The sequence below is a fragment of the Micropterus salmoides genome, unplaced genomic scaffold (genome assembly GCF_014851395.1).
Source record: "Micropterus salmoides isolate LMB-PRFRI ecotype aquatic unplaced genomic scaffold, ASM1485139v1 Ms_hic_scaffold_4, whole genome shotgun sequence".
NCBI lineage: Eukaryota > Metazoa > Chordata > Actinopteri > Centrarchiformes > Centrarchidae > Micropterus > Micropterus salmoides.
In genome coordinates, this window is record NW_024043372.1 from 36,771,060 (window position 1) to 36,792,971 (window position 21,912).

The window sequence follows — 21,912 nt, forward strand, 5'->3', positions numbered from 1 at the left end:
TTAAATAATGTTGACATTTGGGTCGTTCTCGCCTTGTTTGCAGCCTTTGCATTCAATTGTGCCTTCCATTCAAAATTAACATGTCAAATTCAGATGTATGTATTTTAAAGCACTAATCTCTCTCCATAGAGGGTCCGGTGCGGATTCAGAGGAGGGAAGCGGCACAGTGCGTGATGATGCCTGTTGTCTTGATGAATGTCTGTGCTGGGTCTGTCCTCTACACATGGAGGCTCAGCTCTGTGCTCTTCAGCTGGTGGGCCTGGATAGTGCAGCAGACCTGTTGAGCGTGTACAGGAAACTTCGTCTTTGCAAGCCTGAGATAGATGCAGCATGCAGGGCCTTTCGTGGTGGCGGACTTACACACCAAAACCAGTCGACAAGAGCAGAACTGAACAGGACCAGTGAGTTGGGGGAGGAAAAGGAAAAAAAACAGAGTGTAGTGAAATGTGACTAAATTAAATAGCTGAGGACAGGAAGGACATTTCTTTGCCTCTCAGCCTTTTCTTTTCTCAGTGTAGTGTGGCCCAAAGGATGACGGCTGGCTTACATTTACACACAGGGTTAAAATACAAGTGGAATCCACACTTTTTTCTTCATTATTTGACAATTAAACAAGTTTTACTATTCCACAGCTCACAGGGATGCGTCATGTATGGAGGGCGGAGGGGGGGGCTTAAGTGTCTCTTTATACCCTGTTTCCATAGAAACTTGTCATTTACATGTTTTATTTTTGTAGGTCCTGGGATCAGACCTTGTCATATACAAAGAGCAGTTGAAAATTGGCCTGAAAAAGACTTCAAAATTACACTGTGGCTGTACAAAATCATCTTTTTTCCTTGTTTTTTTATTTTTTTATTTCTTATTATATCAGAAGTAGCACCTGTGTGCTTTTACATACGCACTTTATAACATTACTTTTAAAGCTGGAAATAGCTTTTCTCCACTCAATAAAAATATGTATAGTTTCATAGAATACTCCTACTGCAAGCATTATCATTATCAATAACGTCATATTCTTTGTTATAACAATGTTATGAGACAGTAACACTGTATGTTATGAATGACTGTATCCCAGAGTTTGATAAAGCTGATGGTCATACTTCCCCTCAGGATGTAATTGTCTTCCAACAGACAGTTTTCCTTTGTTAGGTGATTCCACTTCAGTCCTATTTTACAAACTGCTGGGCTTTGGCCTCCAAGCCCAGATCAAGGTTTAACCTGAAGAGCTAATGAGAGAAGAAGATGAGCAAGAGGAGGATGGATGGACTGAAGGAAGGGGGAAATGGAAGAGGAGGACAGGAAGTTTGGTTCTCAGGGGAACCGCCGGACTCCGAATCTTGGATCCTTGGTGTCCCGGATTTCAATCTGGAGGGGGAACAGAGAGAGAAGAGAGGCTGCGTCAGGACGGGTGCAGCAACATCTTAGCTGAGAAAAATAAATCAACATGTTTGGGGAGAAATATACCTGGTGAGGGGAGAGAGAAGGGGGGGGGGGGGTTGCAGGAGGGAAGAAGGGCCAGGACTCATTCATGCTCTGTGTGCTTTATACTTTCAACACTCTGAGACACACACTGAGCCATGTTTCATGAAGTCACAGTGACAAATGTCACAAATGCATATTTAATATATAATGCTGACGTTAAGCAATCAACTGTACAGTAAACAGGAAGTCTGCTGCTGACCTGGGAGTTAGAGTGTATTTAATAACAACTAATCTCTATGTAAAAAATAGTTTGTGTTGTGTAATCTGTTTCAATTCAGTGATGCATTTAATTAAATAACATTATAACTAGGCTATGTTTGAACTTATGAAGGGCTGGTTGACCCCATCCTTGAGCCCATTTGCAGAACTCAGAAACTTTACCTAATCACAGAGCCATCTGAAATGACATTCTGGACAACACGATTCACACATTGTTTGGTTCCATTTCCCTGCCCCCTTTACATCTCTTTGCATCTCCTTTTCAAAATCAATTCAAAACTCACAGTCACATCCTGTAAATAACAACAATAAAATCACAATACACTGACGTTAACCTCCTCCATGTTCACTGCTCTGTTGCATAAAAAAGGTTGTTATTGCTCTACCTTATTTTCATGGCCCTTAAGATGCTACAAGCTATGTCATGTGACATTTATTTAATGCTGCAATAATCAGTGTTTTGCCACTAGGAGGCAGAAAAATGCCAAAACAAAGATCCACAGCTCCACCACAGATCCTCAGCCACCGCCACGGCCTATCCCTGCCTTATACCTTTGTTATGGCTTACATGTTAGCCAATAATTGGCCACTTTCACATCCAGCACATCATCACCATTTGTAGTTTGTGATTTTGGATAGTCATCTCTGCACTTAATCTCTATCCGGTGTCTGCTGCTCTGCTCCATTTGGCTGCAGATGGAAGGGAGAGAGGCGGCAGAAGGGCTCTGACATATGAGTCAGTGCGAGCTGGCGAGATGTGGAAAATGAAAGGACCAAAAACAAACATAAAGAAACTCATGCAATGGACTTGAAAGGTCACACCTTAATACATTTTCTCTCACATTTTCCAGACTCCCTGTAAACAACTCATTTCAGTGCAGCATTATTACTGACTTACTTCAAATAATTACTATGTACAGGATGGTCAAAAGGAATACTTTTATGCCGTGTGGATTTGTTCCAATTTGAAACACAAAATATATTAAGATTCAATAAGAAATGAAAAGATAGATAAAATAAATCATAATACTGCTTTTCTCTTGTCTAGATAAACAGAATAGCACAATAACAGATCCTCCTGAGAGGAGCTACTGACTGTACTGTCAATAGGAACATTTAACTCAGCAACTAAATTAAGCAAGCAGCAATCTGACTTGCTATCCTAACCCACCATTATAACCCCAGCGCTGCCTCTCCTGTTTAGCTGGGTGGAGGAATAGGGGGTGGGACACAGGGGCTGATGATACATATAAATATGTATAGTACTTTCTGATGGTTAATGGGGATAGTAAGGTGCATATGTTGGGGATTATTTTGTAATTAATCTGTTTGGGATGTCCTGTCACTCTGGCTCCATTGCCCTGTGTGAATGCCAAGGGTGTGCTGACACACAGTAATCGCCATACTTCTCAGTTACTGGCCTTGATCCAGACCAAATACAATGTGGATTTTTTTATTTGTTTGGTGCGGTTTGCTTTCACGCTGCCCTTTTTGAAAGTGAACCGGAATTTGTAATCAAAACCACACGTGTGATAAGGTCATCCATTCACTGGACGGAAAGAAAGCAGGAAGTGCAAAGGTAGGCTAAATTATCATGGAGATCTTCTGTAGGGCAATTTTTGTTCTTTTACTGGTTTGGTGTTATCAGCTACAATGCAATGCAATTTGCAGAAACTTGTGAGCATCATATGATATGGTGTCATCTATACGATGTTGTAAATAGCATTTAGCAAATTACAATGAGCATTTTGCGCCTGCCGTGCCATGTTGACAGTGGCACTGCACAGAAGATGGATCAGGTATAAAGTTTGAATTCATACAACCAGATCAACAGATTATTACATCAGAATTATTACTGCTAATATTACTGCAAACTGCTATGTGTAGTGCTATCACTACTGAGTCATATTTAGCCATTTCATTAGCCCTAATTACATAATATAAATCTGACCCTGTCACACTGCCCAGGCACACAGTGCTTTTGCTTCCAGATTTGTCTGTCATATGAGGTAGTTGCAGTGTAATTAAAGACAAAATCTGCACCGACTACGAGAGCCTGTTAACTCTCGTAGTGCAGTGCTTATTGCAGTTGGGTTGGATCAAGGTCGGGCCACATTCATGCTTTTAAAAAAACATACCAGAGTTCGTTTGGAAGCAGACTGAGACCATGTCTTCAGCTGGGTCTAAGTACGGTTGTTTGGTTCCGCACCAGAGTGCGATTGCTGTATTCACACCTGCCAAAAGATCCGCACCAAGGGGGTAAACAAACCTGAGTTTGATTAACCAAACCAAACAAGACGGGTATGAATACAGTCTTAAATTCTGCCTCGCACCCACCAACCTTCCTTCTCCAGCTCAGATAGGTTGGGTCAGCGTGAGGACAACACATGTGCTCAGGATTTCTCTTTATGTCAAAGTCCGGGTTGATGACAATACAATCCCAGCTTGAGGTCCACCTTCTAGCTTTCATCAGTATCGAATGGTCTTCATCAGCTGGCGTAGCTGTCATGGAGATGGATCTGATAAATATGATCCAGATCCATCGTAAAGAAAAAAGTCCACCTGCTGATGAAGACCATGTGATACGGTTAAATGCATTAATGTTTGAAATTTCCAATCCTGTTGTTAAATTGAACCATCCATCCATTGTCAACCAATTATCCTGCGTACAGGGTCATGGGGGGCTGGAGCCAATCCCAGCTGACATCGGGCAAAACGCGGGGTACACCCTGGACAGGTCGCCAGTCCATCGCAGGGCTTAAATTGAACCACATTTTTTTCAATTTTTACATCTACACCATTTGTTAAATCTTTAATCTCTGTAAACATGTTAATAAGTGAGCTGCAGAGGGCTGCTGGTTAGCTCACCTGGTATATCACAAAATACAAGGCTGAGTCCTTGCTGCAGTGGCCGGGGTTCGATTCCAGCCTGTGACCCTTTGCTGTGTGCTGTCCTCTTTTTCTCTTTCCTCCACATTTCTTGTCTCTCTCTACAGTTGTTCTATCAAATAAAGGCAAGAAGCCTTTAGAGCTGTAGAGGTGTAGGCAGGCCTAGCCCAGGTAGTTGTTTCACCATGCTTTAAGTCTTTATGCTAAGCTAAGCTAATTGTCTGCCTGCACTAGCTTCATATTGAAAGCGAATACATACATATTTCCTAAATGTCAAAATTGTTCCTATTAATTCCAGATCAGATTTCACGCCATCTAAACACTGGTGGGCCAGTTACTCCTGCTTTTAGAATAACTCCTCAATAAAATTAAGTGAACCAATATTCCATTCACACCATTAGTGGAATAAAATACAAATAACAAATTTGCTATTACAGGGGAGCAAACATAAGGAGACATAAAAAGGATTCACATTGTCCTTTACAAAACAGAGGGGAAGGACAGCCATCAGAACTGATCCAAGTACATGCAAGGGTGACATGCTGCACAGATGGATCAACATGTCATATAAACTAATGGGAGAAACTGGTTGGTCTTACTCCGTCCATTCGTAGAGAGGAGCCAAGATGGAGCTGAAGGGAGGAAGCAGTTTTAAAATAAGATCATCATGGTATATTTCTTTTTTATTACCGTTGGTCTGAAGAAAGTTCATAAGCATGTATACTATTTTCAGCAACTCAATGTTTTACATTAACACAGGTTCAGACGGACAGAGCTGCCCTGTGGTTTAGAACCTCGCTGGTTCAGAAATTCAAACCTGCAACCTCAAAATCACAAGCCTGCTTTCATAAAATCCAGGCTATGGAACCCCTGCTGATTGTTAGTCAAGGCGGAGGGAAAACTGAGTAAAGATCAAACGGGATCTAAACGCAGCTGCACTATAGGGCTGCCGCGATAATCGCAAAATTGAAATACCGCGCTATTGGTCATGCCTACCGCGGAGGATGGCACTCCGTAACGGTTCAAGGACGGATCGCCATGGGTTGTACGTGACCCGACTTCAAACTTGGAAGCTGTAAGTGTTGCCGTGTTTTGTGTTGTTTAACTGTTTATTTTAAAGGTTAGCTAACTTGGCGTTAGCATATTGCGCGGTTAATGTGGCTGTGTGTGTGTTGCCGCGGTATGTAAATTGACTTGAAAGACATGCCCAGAAGGTAAAGTGATAGCTACGGTCAAACTACAAAAATGAGTTTGCTTGGCAATGTTGTTGAGTGGCACGCAGCAGTTAGCATGCTCAGACCATAAAGCTGCTGTTAGCGGCTCGCTGTGCAGTGAGGTGAGATCCACAGACACTCTTACTCTGCTTTATGGCACCAAATTACTCCATTGATAAAAATGTGATAACACCGCATGTTGAGCCCCAACAACAAAACAACGCTGTATGTCCACAACAACATATGTGTGTAAGTGTTTTCTTACTGGAAGCCACTATCTTCAGGACAGCGTCACCGTTTCAATAATGAAATCATTTTCTTTTATCTTACAACGCTATAGTTGAGGTTTAGGCACAGAAACAACTTAGTTACGGAAGCATTGTGGTTCCAGTTTAAATGACTACTATATATAAAAAAAACACTTGGTCACGTTGAGGGAACGCTCATGGACAAAAGAAAAATGAGAAAAATGGGAAACAAACAGTGCTCTCCTGTGTTAAAGTGTTTTGTTTTCATTATGTTGAACGATTCATCCACCCCGACCTTTTCTGTCTGCTCGCACTGCACTCAAGGACAAGAGTCATAATTACTGCAGCCACTACAGGGGCTTTGTCACTTAAACGTAAATAAATGTCATTTTTGAACATTTGCCGACACTACTGATGCCCTGGTTTTCTTGGGAGGTCAGTCTCATTAAGTGTCTTCTGTGGATCTGTCAGGTCTTAGAAGATTGGGCTACAAGTCTACACAGAAAGCCTGTATTACAAACGTTTCCCAGGTGGGGATGATTAACAAAAGGACACCATAAATGTATTAAGATAATGCGCAGTGAAAATTGCTTACTGGGAGCATTCACCAAAAATAGTAGGAATAATGTTTTTAGCCTTCCACATTTTTGAGCATGCACATCAGAGTCCTGCTAGAGTCCTGCCTCCTGCTGACTCCTGGCACACATGAATGGCACGAGAAGAATTTACTGATACAGTTTTCCAAGACTTTTTGCCCTAATGGATCAAATTGCAATAAAACAAGTCAGTGTAATGTAAACAAATATATAAATATTACCAATAAATATAAAAAACATATGACTAGTGTCAAAGCCATTTCTTTTGTATTGATTCTGTATGGGGAAGTAGTGTTTTTCAGCCAGTAACTGAGTTGTGTTATGGGAAGTTTAGGCTCCAATGCCAGACTAAAAGTCAATATAGGAATCTCAGTGGTATCTCAGTCTTCTTTGACTTTCATTATGTTTTTTTAAATCTGCCCCTAATAGTCAACTAAACTGTTGATGAGAAGTGTCTTAGTTGACCAATTTTCATTGGTCAGTTAGCTGCAGGACGAAAAGTTTCAGGGGATTGCTGCAACAAAACCTTTTCTCTTGCAACACAGAAGTCACACGCAGGCGCACTTCTTGTCAGTGCCATGGATGTGGATGTTATTACGCATCCATGGTCATGTGTCTTATACATGGCATTGCTGCTAACTATAGGCTCTGCCATTGGCTAGTTATCCCAGTTAGTGGTTCTGTTAGGTGACTCTACCTGTACTGGGAGCTCAGAGTACCGGGGGAGTGTTGGTGTTTGTTTACACCACTAGCTTTAGACCACGGAGAGGAAGAGACTGTTGGAGAGCGAGGCCAGAAAGAGAACCGGTGCCAAGCGAGTGGGCAATGGAACTGGTCTCTGCAGCTTCCCACTGAACATGGACTGGGATCGAACACAGAATCCAAAACCGACAGAGGCCACTGGAATACAGTACTGAGGTGAATTACAGCGGCTCCGACCAGAACTCCGGGGACGATGGCGGGTTCAGGCGTGGGCAGGAGAGACGTCAAGCAGAGAGGAGCAAGTTTGTAGCGAGTTCAATTGTAAGTAGTAGTTATATCATCCATCATGTTAATAAGTCTGTGAATTCCTGTGTTTTGAACAAGACATCAAGACATGGGTGATAGCAAGCCGCAGCTCTTGTAAAAGCAAGAGGAGTGGTAGCTCCTTCAAACTTTACTACACTTTTGTTATTTATCTTTTTTTCCCGGCTTTATTGCCAAAACATGTGTTACCTCTGACATAAGTACAGTCACCGGAAGATGAAGACAGGGTTTTTAAGAGCACCAGACCATGATCCACATGGCCCAGTCAACTGGACCGGGCGCCACAGCGGGTGCGGTGATCGCTTAGAGGAGAGGAAGGAGCGCCAGGAGAGGAGCCATGCTGGCCCAGCTTGGACTTAATTCTGCTCCTAAAGATCCGGTCTGGACAAAATGGAACTCGTGTTGACCAGACAGAGAATTCAGAGATTGTTGTGCCCACATCGTTACAGAGACCTGCCCCATCAACATCCCAGATCAAGCACTCGGCAAGTGGTCCATGTTTCGAGCTGTCAGTGCAAGATTGTATATTTTAACGACTCATTATTACGGTTTTGTGTTAGATGGTAATGTAGTACAGTGTTAACACTTTTACTTATAACATTCTTTCTCAGCCTGGAAATGAAACCTTTTTCTGTTGCTCACAAAACCTTTATCTAAATAATTAATTTAATATCATAAATGAATAATTGACTAATGGCTTGAACTAGCGACCACTAGTCGCCTAGGAAAATCTTTAGTAGGTGGCAGCCCTAAAAACAATTAACTGTGATCCTCTTGATGATTTAGTATCTACTCTATATAGACACACTGTATACATATTATTTTCTTTGAACAACTTCTCCTTTCAGCTCTCCATCTGCTTTCAAACAATACATGCACAATGTAACGTTGAAAACTGTTCTGAAATACACCACAGACACTGCATATTAAAATATTTAAAGCATTATTTCTTTTTCATTTTGAGACATGTAAGACAAAAGACTAGGCAGGAAAAAAACATTAAGGCAGATTACACACGCCCAGCTCTTCCTCTTGAAGCAGTAGAGATGGGTTTCCTCGTGCTGGTGCTTTTAACAGTTTATTTTTCATGCACCGAGGCGCCCAGCTGCTCACGTCACATTTGTGTTTGTGGGCTTTTTCTTTAGATCAGCTTGGCTTGTAATTAGGCTTTGTTTTGTTTTTTTTCTCTCGGTCTGATCTTTCTTTGATGCTGACTACACACACAGTGAATGCCGGAGGATCTGGTGTACGCAGCAGACACACTCCTCAGTGAAAGGCCTTCCTCAATTTGACGTCTCCTCTCCACTCGCAGTAGGCCTCGCTCCTTTGGGAAAGCAGTGTGCCCAAGGATGTTTCTCACAACAATGCATCCACCTTTTGTTTTCCCACTGATTCCTTCTCTTGTTCTACCCCTCTGCCTCAACACAGCTCTTTGGCCTGCTCATGTCCCCTGAATGGAATATATCACTTTACCACGGCCTCTAATGTGACCAAACATCATCTGTCTGATGAAGAGGAGTGCAGGATATCTGACCTGACACCAGGTACCGCCAGCTGAGGGGAAACTGTACTCACTGAACAGGAATGGATTACCGTGTGCTTAAATTACAAAAGTTGGCAGTTACATGCAGGATTAGTCTGACATGTGATGGACTGTGAGACATGATCTGTGCAAGAGTTTTAAAAGATTGGTTATTTAAAACATTGAAAGCAACATATTTGGTTGAAACAATGACACATGAACACCCTGAAGTTGTGTTTTTCAGGCAATAATTGAGCTGCGTTATCGGAAGTGTAGGCTTCAATGCTTTGATTTGACCATTACCAATGTCAGAAACCAGCTACTAAAGATGTACTGTACGACACCACAAAGAATCCATCCATCGTCAACCACAATCCCAACCTGCATTGGGCAAGCGGCGGTACACCCTGGACAGACCACCAGTCCATCGCAGGGCACACAGACACAAACGACCACTCACACTCACACCTAAGGGCCAATTAGAGTCTCATATTAACCTAGCCTGGGACGACCAAGGATAGAACCCCAGACCTTCTTGCTGTGAGACAACAATGTTAACCACAGCACCACCGTGCCACCCAGAACAAAGAATACAAATAATAATTTAATTTACAATTTTTACACTCCTAGACCTAAAGACAGGCTGTGAATAGTGACAATCAATTAATTAGACTAACTTATTATTTAAATTTGGCATTTGGATACTCCTCCCTTATGATATAGTCATTCATTCATTTAAATGCAAAACATAAAATGAAGAGTTGTCAAAAGAAATCCGTGTGTTTCCATCTAAGCGACTTTAGTGTTACATAACTCATGATGGTTTGATGCGTGAACGAGGAACTTTTTAGAATTCTATCCATATATTTGTTTGTTGTTGTTGTTGAAAGAAAGGGGAGTATAGCACAAAACCAAAAACATCTCGTAGGTCCAGGTGACAGATCAGGGGAGAACAGACACACATACATCAGCAGTTTACATAGTACTACATTGTACAGAAGTGAGTAAAAACTGGGTGTTAACGTCAGGAAGCTGATTGTGACTTTGTGAACTTAGTGAACGTTATAAACAACTGAGATACATGAGACATATAATCTTTAAACAAAATCAAGTTCATCTGGCTCCTTCTCCTGCTTCTAATGCCACTTCCACTGCTCGAGGGTCAAAACAACCAATCAGAGCCAGTATCTTCAGCACGGCTTCGAAGTTTTGCAAACACAATGGCTGAGAAACAACCAGCAGCAATAAAAGAACTGCCCATCCCTCCTTTGCCAACAACACGTGTTTTGTGCTACACATGAGTGAACTTCATTAGATTCTATGTCATGGCGCTCGCATCGACGAATGGCAAAAAGGCACGAGGACAAACAGTTGGGAATAACTTTTGAACGGGGGCTGTGGGGTACTAGCCTCTCATCCCACTGTTAGACGTTGTAGCAGCTGCCTCTGAAGTCTGGGGCGCTCTGCCCTAGGCCGCGACACAGAAGAGGGATGTCTTACGGGTTGAAGCGAGAGGGACCGCCATCCTACGACGGATGATGTTTCACAGGGCAACTGGCTCCTTCTTCTGGGTTGGTGGGCGGAGTGATACAAAGAGAGAGAGACGCGGAAGGTTTTGCATTGTATGTTCCATAGTTACTGACCGCTGATTTAATAAAAACTTTAATATTTATGAAAACGAGTAATGCTCTGCTTTTAGAGATCACTGATCCAGTGTGTGGGTCTGAAATGCTATTTTTATGTTACTGGATTCCTGCTGAAGTAACTGCAAGTTAAAGGGTAACACATCAAAGTATGTTTCCAGGTGTTGGGTAATGCTTGTGTGAGATAAGTTGTGTAAATATTTTTGTGGCTCCAGAGGGGACTAAGTGAAGTCTGATGAATGTCTTTAACTGATGATCCATTAAGTGTTAAATAATCACATAAACTGATAGTGACATTTCTTAATAGTGAGCAACAGAAATTCATAATACATCCTGCATTAAATCACCATGAGTCATGCATTAGTTATGCATTACCTAAAGGAGACCTATTATGCTTTTCCATATTTTATGACTTATCTACAGTGTTACAATGTTGGATGTTCATGTTAAACATGGCCAAAGCTTCAAATAATGAGGTTAAAGTATTTAAAAGAAATCCCTGTGCGCCAAAACATCAGATTTCCTCCTGTTCTGGAGGAATGCTCTGTTTTGAACTGCTTTTTCTACCAACGGCTCCGTTTGACGACATACGAGCTAGACACGTTTATGTTATATTCATATATTAATGAAATAGTTTTGTTTGAAAATTGCAAGCCACACATAAAAACAAGTAGATGAAAATTCAAGCCATTGCCTCCTCTCAGGCTGCATATGAAGTCCCCTGCCTCTTTGCTCGGGGCATTGCAAATGTGGAAGCCCAGTAAGTGCTGCCTGACAGGCCAGAGTGCTTCTGGTAGTGTTTTGCACACAACACATGAATTATACAGCAAGTATATATGTAGGTACAGTGTTAATGTGTTCAGACACACGTTAACAACTTTTATTCTAACATGCCAACATGTATCTCATTATCTTACTTATCCTGTTTCTTCTTCAGCTTTGCCACCCCTCGCGCCTTTAATAAATGACTGCCATTTTGTTTAGTAATAGTTTCAATGTGTTAGATTTCATGAGGTATGGATTTTAGACTTTTTTGCATTAGCAATTCAGCAAACTGACACAAACACACACACACACACACACATACACACACACACACACACACTGCCATGCATAACCACACAATAATACAGACCACTCACAGTTATGAGACCACACACACGCAAGCCACAATGATAACAACGACAATGTGAACTTACCCTTGACACAGCAAAGTCTGTAGAAAAGACAAAAAGAGCAAAGATGAATATTTTCCTTAATTTACCTGGAAACTGAATTTAACTTGAAGCGATACAAACGCTATAGTGCACACACAGTATATACAGCAGTGTCAGTGGTCCCTCCGCGGTCCTCCCCTGTGAGAATGAATGAAGTACTAATGAGATGCCCAAGCTTGGAAAGTGAAGATTTTTTTGTTACAGTAAAAAGTACAAAAATTCTATCATTCAAACAAACAAAGTGAAAATTATTAGCAATATTTTTGGCTGCCTGAATGTAGACACATTGTCTCATTTCATTGATGTAGAGGTAGTGCGTGTGTGAATCGTTAATTACAGTCAAAGACCTGGCATCTATAGGTTTCTTCTTCATGTCCTGAATATTCTGGTTAATTACACGCTACACTGCCCTGTGGAGGACATTTTAAAGACCCTCACAGTGGTTTTTACCTTTTGTGCCTGATTATACCTTTTCTCACGACAGTCTCATTCTCCTGTTGGTTTGTCTTTATTTACGTGTGAATTTGATCACTACAGTGTTTTTGCAGTCTATGATATTAGCCACAAACAACCAATAGGCATGCTCCTAGAGCCACAGTGTTTGCTGCAACTGTACGCACAGAATATGTGTGTGTGACAGATCAGATAAAGAAGAGCGGAACTCCAGCTCTTATTTTCTGCCACAGCCTTTTACTTTATCTGCATTGACAGGTTACATGCGTCGTGCCTCCTCAAAAATCTAACTACGTTTGAGCTACAGCGACTATGAACATGCTGCATGGAGACAACGAGTGATTGGTTGTGTTTCTGATGATGGTAGAAAGTGAAAGTAACAGAAATGAGAATACACTACAAACCTTCTGCTCGCTGCAATCATCGCTCTCTATCACAGTAAATGAAAAACAAACATCACCTTTTCAAGTAAATAAACTATTCAGTAATGAGACGAGATGAAATGGAAGATGTATCTCCAGTTCAGAGATTCAGAGTTCAGAGTTCATCTCTAATGTCACAAGTATGATGGCAGGCATTTATGCAAATATTTGTGCACGACACCTGTCAGGTTTACAGACTTACAGATGCAAAACATGCTTTGCAAAGAGAGGCAGAAGGGAATGGGGATAGAGAGAGAGAGAGAAAGGAAAAGAAAAACAAAAGAACTAAACACTAAACACTGACAAAGACTGAGATGCAGACAGTGAAAGAGGGACAGACACAGACATATGCAGTGAGAGGAAACCAGAGCCTCATCCTTCTGGAATCTGACACGTAACCATGGAAACTTCCTCCACACACTCGGGGAGTTCCTTCTTCATTTCTCTCAACACAGTCTTCACCTCCTCTGATGATGCTGTGATAGCTCTCATAACAACACCAGACATCCACAGAAAAGGCTACGATCAACATTTACTGTAACACACCAGCCACAACTATATCAACCACACAGCTGAGTGTTTGAGGGTTTTGTTAGCTTAGTCAGCACTAGTGAGGAGGTCTACATTTACCATGGTTACAAAAAAGATGTTGCGAGATGTCGCCCTTATTAAAGTTTGTAACATGCTGTTATGTGCTGCTATAAAAATCATTTTCCTGATCAATTAAAGTGCATATGCTAATTTATCCATGTCATACCCTGCATGAACAAATGAATCACGCATGCAAACCAAATGTGTCCTCAATTTAGGATGTGTGCATGTTTGAAGGATCCATAATTTACTTTATTCAGCAACTGGCGTATTTAAGCGAAGACCATCTCACAACGTTAACCACGTGTTAGAAAGAATCTGGCTTGGCTTAGCAAAAGATCAGGGACCAAACCCTGATCTCCCAGGTGAAAGGCCTGTAGCTGACCCATTCATCCACTATACCTGCTCCCTTTATGTGCTCTGTTTCCCATGTCACCTGACTTCCTAAATCCTTTCTTTAGTTACCACTGAATTGATCCTGATTACTAAATACAACACATCTTTTTTGTAGCATTTTTTGATTGTCTATTTTTTTTTGCTTTGGTCAAAAAGTAGCACATTAAATCCTCTTAATGTCCATCCATCCATCGTCAACCGCTTATCCCGCATACAGGGTCGCGGGGGGGCCTGGAGCCTATCCCAGCTGACATTGAGGGGTACACCCTGGACAGGTCACCAGTCCATTACAGGGCCACATGTAGACAGACAACCACAATTGATGATTGAAAATGATGGGCAGAACATGCAAACACAACACAGAAAGGCTGGGGCAACCAGGGTTCGAACCCACAACCTTCTTGCTGTGAGGCGACAGTGCTAACAACTGCTCCACCGCACCTCACTTTTATAAATACACTGTGCTTTAATTTCCCCTCAAAGGCCTGACACACCCATGCAGGTGTTTTCATTTATTATTTATTAGACTCTCAATGGAATGAAAAAAGTTGTACCCATGGCATGTACACTAGTTTCGACTAGCATTCCCACAATGCATTGCATTTGAAAGCTGTGTAACAGTCGACATTACAGTCGTGTGACACTGGAATCCCAATTTATTGCTCACTACAGCGCTAGCAGCCCCAGTAATTTGAACAAAAAGTGCTTATATGTGTTAATGTTCCACTTCTCACCTTTGTTGTCGGCCTTCAGCTCCTCCTGCAGGAAGTCGCTCTGCCGGTTGCCAAGCACGAACGCCAGGAAGGAGAGGATGAGGGCATCCAGGATACCAATGATAGCCAGGATGTAGGCCCAGCGCACCGAGCAGTTGCCAAGGGTGTACTTCGCTGTGTCCTCTCCGCACATGTCCCGGATCACCTCGGAGTCCCAGCCATTCGGGAAGATCATACAGCCGAGTACCAAACACACAGCTGGAGGGGAAAAGGAGTGGATGAGAGTTGTGAGTAGAGAGCCTGACAAATGAATATTAAATGAATATCAGATGGTGCATGTGATTACGTTCAGAGTGATGGGTCAAGGTGATGTTCCATTGCAAAGCAGCACAGGAAAGAAAATCGATATGGGAAGAGGGCTGAGTTGTAGAACAAAGCAAGATTGAAAGTCAGGGCAATGAAACAGGGGGATAAGGCAGGTTTGGAGACAAAATCGGTGCAAAACAGCGGTCTGGGCAGAGGGTTGCATGAAGTTAACAAGATCAAAGTGAGAGAAAAGGTGGAAGCACAGGAGAGAACACAGAATATTATTTCTCTTTTAACTCTAGGTTGGAAGTCTGATGCAGTGGTATTTCCAGTATCAAAACTCATCACCGCTGCTGGGTCTGGAAGTGTTTTTGCCCATTGTGTATTCCCATTTCATTTTTCTGAACATAGAACACTGGACTCACTCCTAATGCTACAACCCTGTAGGTTTATGTTATGACCAACAGATTTAGTTATTTCAGCTTCGTCTCTGAAAAATCATGTTATTTTCTGTCATTCTAGGATGGCAGAAGCATTTAAATACTATAATACTTAAATGAATTTGTGAATAAAACACAAAACCACGGTTACTGAATTCATCCAACATTGATCCACAATCCAAAACAAAATTGATTTAAATTTGCAGACTGTCTTTTCAGTTTTCAGCGTAATCTTTAGCTTCCACTCATGGTTGTATAGCCAGCTATGACGTCACCGAGGTCTGGACCTTTGTAATATATGTATAGCCAATATCAATAAAACAAAATTCTACTATAACCCATTAAAAACACGATCAAGACTTTGTGGACACAGCTGATTACACCCCTTATGTCAACTTGAAAAACTGTCCAGACTTGGACACATGAAGAACTCTGTTCACGGGCAGGGTTTGGGCGATACCATTTCCTTGGATAGCGTATAAGAGAAATATGTGTATTGTCAAATTGATAATAGCATGTACCATCATTGTAGCAAAATTGTAAAAAAAAAAAAAAATCCTAATTTTAAATCCATCCATCATCAACCGCTTATCCTGCTTACTGGGGGGCTGGAGCCAATCCCAGCTGACATTGGGCGAAAGGCGGGGTACACCCTGGACAGGTTGCCAGGCCATTGCAGGGCCACACATAGACAAACAACCAGGCACACTCACACCTTATTTAGGGTCACCAATTAACCTAGCCTGCATGTCTTTGGATGGTGGGAGGAAGCCAGAGAGAACCCACACAGACACGGGGAGAACATGCAAACTCCACACAGAAAGGCTGGGGCAACTGTGAGGCGACAGTGCTAACCACTGCACCCTAATTTTGAATGTTTTTTTTATATTAATATTTTTTATATCTGATTTCCAGTATCTCCCTTATTTGGTGACTTGGTTCGCATGCTCTCCAGTCAGGAGAAAGCTACGTTGAGAGAAGGTATTAGTCTAATTTCCTTCTTAAAAAAAGGTTAACACAACGTAAATTAGATGGGGCTGTGACGAGACGCTCAACAAGACACTATACTGGGTTCACCAGATCGAGACAAGACAAGATTTCACTACTTTTAAGAAATCTTCAATGCTGAATTACAGTATATGAACATTTTGAGCATTAAAAACTTAATATTTTATTTACATAAAGGGAAACACAAAATTCAGGTGGCAGGCGAAAATTCTAAATATAATGCAGTAAGACTCTCAGGCTTTTACATCTGTTTCTCCTGCAGATCAACCTTTCTCACGTAATATAATCCCTGCTGAGTCAGCACACGTGCAAGCTGATTTAGTCTTCCCTCCTCTTTGTGTCTTTGTTTGGGGAAGAAACCTCTTTAAATGTGCACGTGGTACCTTTACACATTAATGATAAATTAATTAATTTTAATTCAGTTAGAATCTCCTGGACTTTAATAGCTCCAGTGTTTCAGCAGGTTTTCTGCTCATGTTCAAAACTTTCTGCACATTCACAATCTCTCCCACATATCTGTGTTCTCTGACATGTCCAGATATAACGAGACTACCTTCATCATTTAATGAGTATTCATAAAAGTCTACCTGTGCATTATGTTATTGCTCTGCTGAGCATGATAGTCCGTCCCATTTTGTCTGTGTGCAAAGTTTTGAACTGGAGTCAGGGCATAGTTGATCTAGCTTAGCATAAAGATTAGAAGCAGGGGGGGAAAAGTGTGAAAAGAATAAAAATACAAGCACATCTAAAGCGCACAAATGTGATATCAACTTGTTGTTTAATTCATAGATGAAAAGAAATGCAGAAACATCAATTAGTGATTTTAGGAGGAGTTGTGTCTTGTTGCTATAGCATCTCGTTGAAGAGCAGAAGCAATGTACTGGGTCCAAAAATAACAACGGCCAATTGATTGCTGTTTTGTTTCTAAGTTATTAAATGGGGTGGGTTTTCACCCACTGGCCTAGTGTCTGACCCAAACTGCTCAGATATTTACATCCCAAAAAGTAGGAGCATCCGAAAAGGGTCCCATATTATGCATATTTTCATGCTCATACTTTTATTTTAGTTGTCTATTCGAAAACGTTTACATGCTTTAACGTTCACAAAACACATCATTTTTCTCATACTGTCCTCTTCTTCAGTACCTCCATTCACCCTCTGTCTGAGCACACCGTTTTAGCTCCTGTCTCTTTAAGTCCTCCCACTTAAATGCCGACTTTTTTGGATTGGCCAACTTCCCTAAGGCCAGGAGAGGGGCAGGACCTAGCTGGCACAACAGAATGAAGTGTGGACATAGGTCTGGCTATGCGTGACTAGAGCTGTGTCTAAAACTAATACTAATGTTATGCTGGGCCCCCCGTGCAAATATTTTCCTTGGGCCCGGACAAACGAGCCTTTGATCAAAACCATGGACAGCGGCTGCCCAAACGCCAAATTAATCACAACTACGGCCACAGAATACCCCCAACAGCCGAAATATTTTCAGCTTACACTAACTAATCACAGAGAGACACTATGACGATAAGCATAGAACTGTAGCCATCAAGATAAGCACAGCAACTCGTAAGTCTACAGGCATTATCACACAATAGCAAATAGGCCTATTCATCATTTATCAACACAGTGGCAAAGCAGCCAGATATGTTACACAGACAGGTTACAGTAAGTGTGCATTTTCCAACATACAAGAGGTAACAATCGCAACTTACATCCCTGATCCTACTCTGAACTCACCCATCACAAGTTCACTCTATGGGCCTTTTTCCTAACAAGATCAAACCGTTGCAGGAAAGATGACGTGAGGATATCCAAGCACGTTTTCGCGCATGACGGTCGCCTCTCACCAGTTACTGTAAATATAATAACAATAATGGTATTATCAAACAAAGGAACACATATTTTATTTGAGTTTTAACTTTTAATTTATGGTTTACATTTAAGTCCCCTTAGCAGACCGCAGTCCAGCACCAACAGCTGAGACAGAGACAGGTTTGATCAAAGTTCATTTTCTAGCGATTTTTCTGTCCACTTTAGAGTCAAAATGTCTGGAAGATATATGGCTTGTAAGTAATGGGTCCAGTATTTACTTCTGTGACTATGGGGCGGAGGAATCAGCTATAATCTGTGCTCACATTCACTTCTCTCATTGGAGTGAATAAACTTAGGACCTGCTGCTAGTCTCCTAAAGGGGCAGTGGTGAAACCAAGTGGGAATCACTGGATCTGAGAAGTGAGGCAAATGGGGAAGTCCCTTAAAACTGCATTCTATCAAACAGCCAGCAGGGGGCGACTCCTCTGGTTGCAAAAAGAAGTCCGGTTCCATTAGATATAATGGTAAAATGAGGCTACTCCTCACCTGATTTGTTACCTCAGTAAACACTTTCTTAATGAGTTTATGGTCTCTAGGTTCATGTCTTTAATACAGCAAGATGTTCATTTAGTAAATTATGGTCCCATTTAGAGGAAAATAGACCATATAGCAGAGTATGCTTCATGGTGGGACTACCTGTTGTTGAAAAGTCATTACTATGGCGACCTGTCAGGCTATCAGGCTAGAGTGACTCATACCCACGGCACTGTGCCGTTGAAAAGGCTTATAAGGAGTTGGCTGTTCACTTTCTCTGGTGAGTACATTTTGTTTTAAGCCTGTTGTTCGCTAGACAAAGTTCTCAGCCCTGTTAAAATGATAACTAGCTAGCTCCACACACAGCCGTTGGCTCCACCGTCTCGTCCAAATATGGTCACGTCCGGTGCCGCTGGTTGCAAAAAATCAACATGGCGGCAGCCTAAAGGCTAAACTGGAGGCTTCAAAACGGCGGTCCACAAACCAACGTGTGACATCATGATGACTACGTCCACTTCACGTACAGTCTATGGGTGAAACCTATGTGATAGAACCTGGTAGAACCAATGTCTCTTTCTCTGTATTCAAAATTAGAATGTGTAATATTTAGTTTAAAACATTCAAAACAGAACTAACATTATCAACAGAATGTGAAGTAGTAACAGTTCTGACTTTATGTCAAAGATGCCCAAGTATTATCTCGTAATACCACATTGTACCTCAAGCGGTGACAGTCCAATAGCTCAGGCCTCCCACAGGAAAGGAGTGGGATGGGACAGGAGCGAAAATCAGCTCCTGTGTCACCCTCTAGTTTCAACAGCAGGATGTGTGCGTGCTACAAATTCGCTCCGTTACATTAGTTCTCATAGCTTTTTTAGTCTAATAAATAAAATAAACTTAAAATTTCAAGAAAGGAAATATTCTTATCAAACAGAAAAAATACAACCGTACACATTCTGAATTTTCTCTGATTCACCAAACTAATTGAATAACTGAAAACAACCCCAAAGCCTTTAACCCTTTAAAACATACACACAATCACAAGGCAGAGGGTTGATTGATAATAAAGAAATACCAGAAGATGATGGACTCAGGTAAGAAGAAGACAAACACTGAAGGAAACAGAGGACTGGAGAACTGGAGAAAGAGCACCAGAAAATTGACAGACTTTAAAAACATTCAAAATAGTAACCCTGCACTACTACACTACATCTTGTAGACACATACACACATCCCAACCCACACACACACACACACACACACACACACACACACACACACACACACACACACACACACACACACACACACACACACACACACACACACACACACACACACAGCTGTACAGTAGGTTGGTTCCCTCTGATGATTCGGTTAACCATAATGCCTTGGGGCATTCTCTCCTCCCCCTCTACACAAACTAATATGCATTCCAAATGTGGGGATGATGCACATAACAATATCAGAGGGAATCAAGTTAGTGCACAATTGGCACATAAATGCTTTTATTCTGTTTTTCTGTGGAGTAACTGTGTCTGTGTATGCTCCCAAAAGGCCTGAACAGTCCTCTGGTGTGTAGAGGTTCCAGCTGAGGCCAGGCTGGCCCTAACAGATGGGTCCCTGAATGCCTCATTTACTCGACCACTGCTCCTGTGGAACGCCGTGCACAGACTAGATGACATTCAGCTGATGTACAGGCTCAGGACATACAGGACTTAAGATTTTGTGGAGAGGAGGAAATCTCCAATCTCTGAAAGTGATGGGATCTGAGGAGCTGAGTATTTACATGCAGTTTAATGCAAAAGTGGACAGAGATGTCTGTACTCTGTCATTAATGCACTGATGTGGTAGAGGTGAACACCATTATTCTTTATTATTTATCAGAATACCTACGAGTGCATTATTACGGTTGTATCAAGGTGAGATAAATTGGAAGTGTGTCCCTGCCATGTTCATCCTTGTTTAGTGTCTCCTGGAAACAGTTTCTGTTGTTGTCTGTGCTACTTGCATCATGTCTGTATTACTGTAAGCTGTTTTCTGTTTTTGCAACATGTTTTTGGTTGTTTTCTCACTTTGCAGAATTTGTCTGGGGAAGATGCTTTCTTAATTTGCTTGTGTTTTGTCTGTTTGCATGTGTTTGCATGCCTATTATCAAGTTGCAGTGCATTGTGCTCTCAGGGCCACTGTAGCTATTTCTGCTAATGATTCAAGTCAAAATTGCTTAAATATAAATAGCCTTTTGTTTCTAGGATACATATTACACTCTGTTTTGAGAATATTATTTCTGATAGATAAAGTCCAGTGAAATTGACTAACTTCAATTTGTAATGACTGTGACATATTGATCACAAGAAAGATAATATATAGATCATTACTCTTAAAGAATGACTAATGTGTGACAACTTTGGAAAGCAGTGATTTAAAGCTATTAATTCATTCATTAATTCATTTTTTGGTGTCAGACAACATTATCATTCATTTGAATTGCGATGGAAGTATAATTTCTACTCTTCTTTAGCTCTGCTTTGGTCTCCTCCAACTTCTTTGCTGTTAAATAGTTCACTATGTTAACCGACAAGACACTTTGTCTGCTGTATGGTATGCCTTGCAGCAGACAAGTGGCCAGGCAGGTAGTTTACAATGTGATTATCAGAGCTTTTTACACTAAAAACAGCTGACTGGAAACAGGGTTTATGAGAGCCATGAGAATGAACCAAAAGAGTAAAGTTGTGGGCCGTAAAACCAAAACATGAGCTGAAAGATATTAAACCTACCATGGTAATGGTAATTTGAGCTGGATGAAATGCAAATAATTAAGGGCGTTGTAGAATCTTGTTATGGGAAATGAGACATATAGATTCTTCTCTATCTTAAAACGGCTTTGCATTCATAAGCAGCATTGCACTTTCTACCAAACAGGAAGTAACGGAGGCACGATGGAAAAACGGACTAGAGAGCAGGCACACAGGTGAGTGCATGCTTTCTGGTATTGTGGGCCTGTTCAGATTTCCAGAACTCCTTCAGCACTGACTGTCACAAGCTGCTGAACATGTCCCACCATTATATAAGTTTAAACTGTGATGCCTCTGTTTTCCCTGGAACAGTGAAAACATTTTCTGCAGTGTGCTTTGGAATCAGCCACAACAGGTTTAATGCGGTGTGAAGAGTTTGTGTGTTCCCT

At 41.5% G+C, this 21,912-nt stretch overlaps 1 protein-coding gene across 1 annotated transcript in view; it reads right to left on the minus strand.

Annotated features, from left to right (window-relative positions):
• Positions 1-1,255: 1,255 nt before the first annotated feature.
• lhfpl4a (LHFPL tetraspan subfamily member 4a) overlaps positions 1,256-21,912 on the minus strand; it is a 55,252-nt gene continuing 34,595 nt past the window's right edge. The window contains exons 2-4 of the mRNA XM_038697962.1: positions 14,653-14,889; positions 12,039-12,055; positions 1,256-1,365 (exon numbers count right to left, since the gene is read on the minus strand). Coding sequence (XP_038553890.1) covers positions 1,312-1,365; positions 12,039-12,055; positions 14,653-14,889 — 308 coding nt within the window. The 3' untranslated portion in view covers positions 1,256-1,311. The remainder of the gene's footprint in view (positions 1,366-12,038; positions 12,056-14,652; positions 14,890-21,912) is intronic.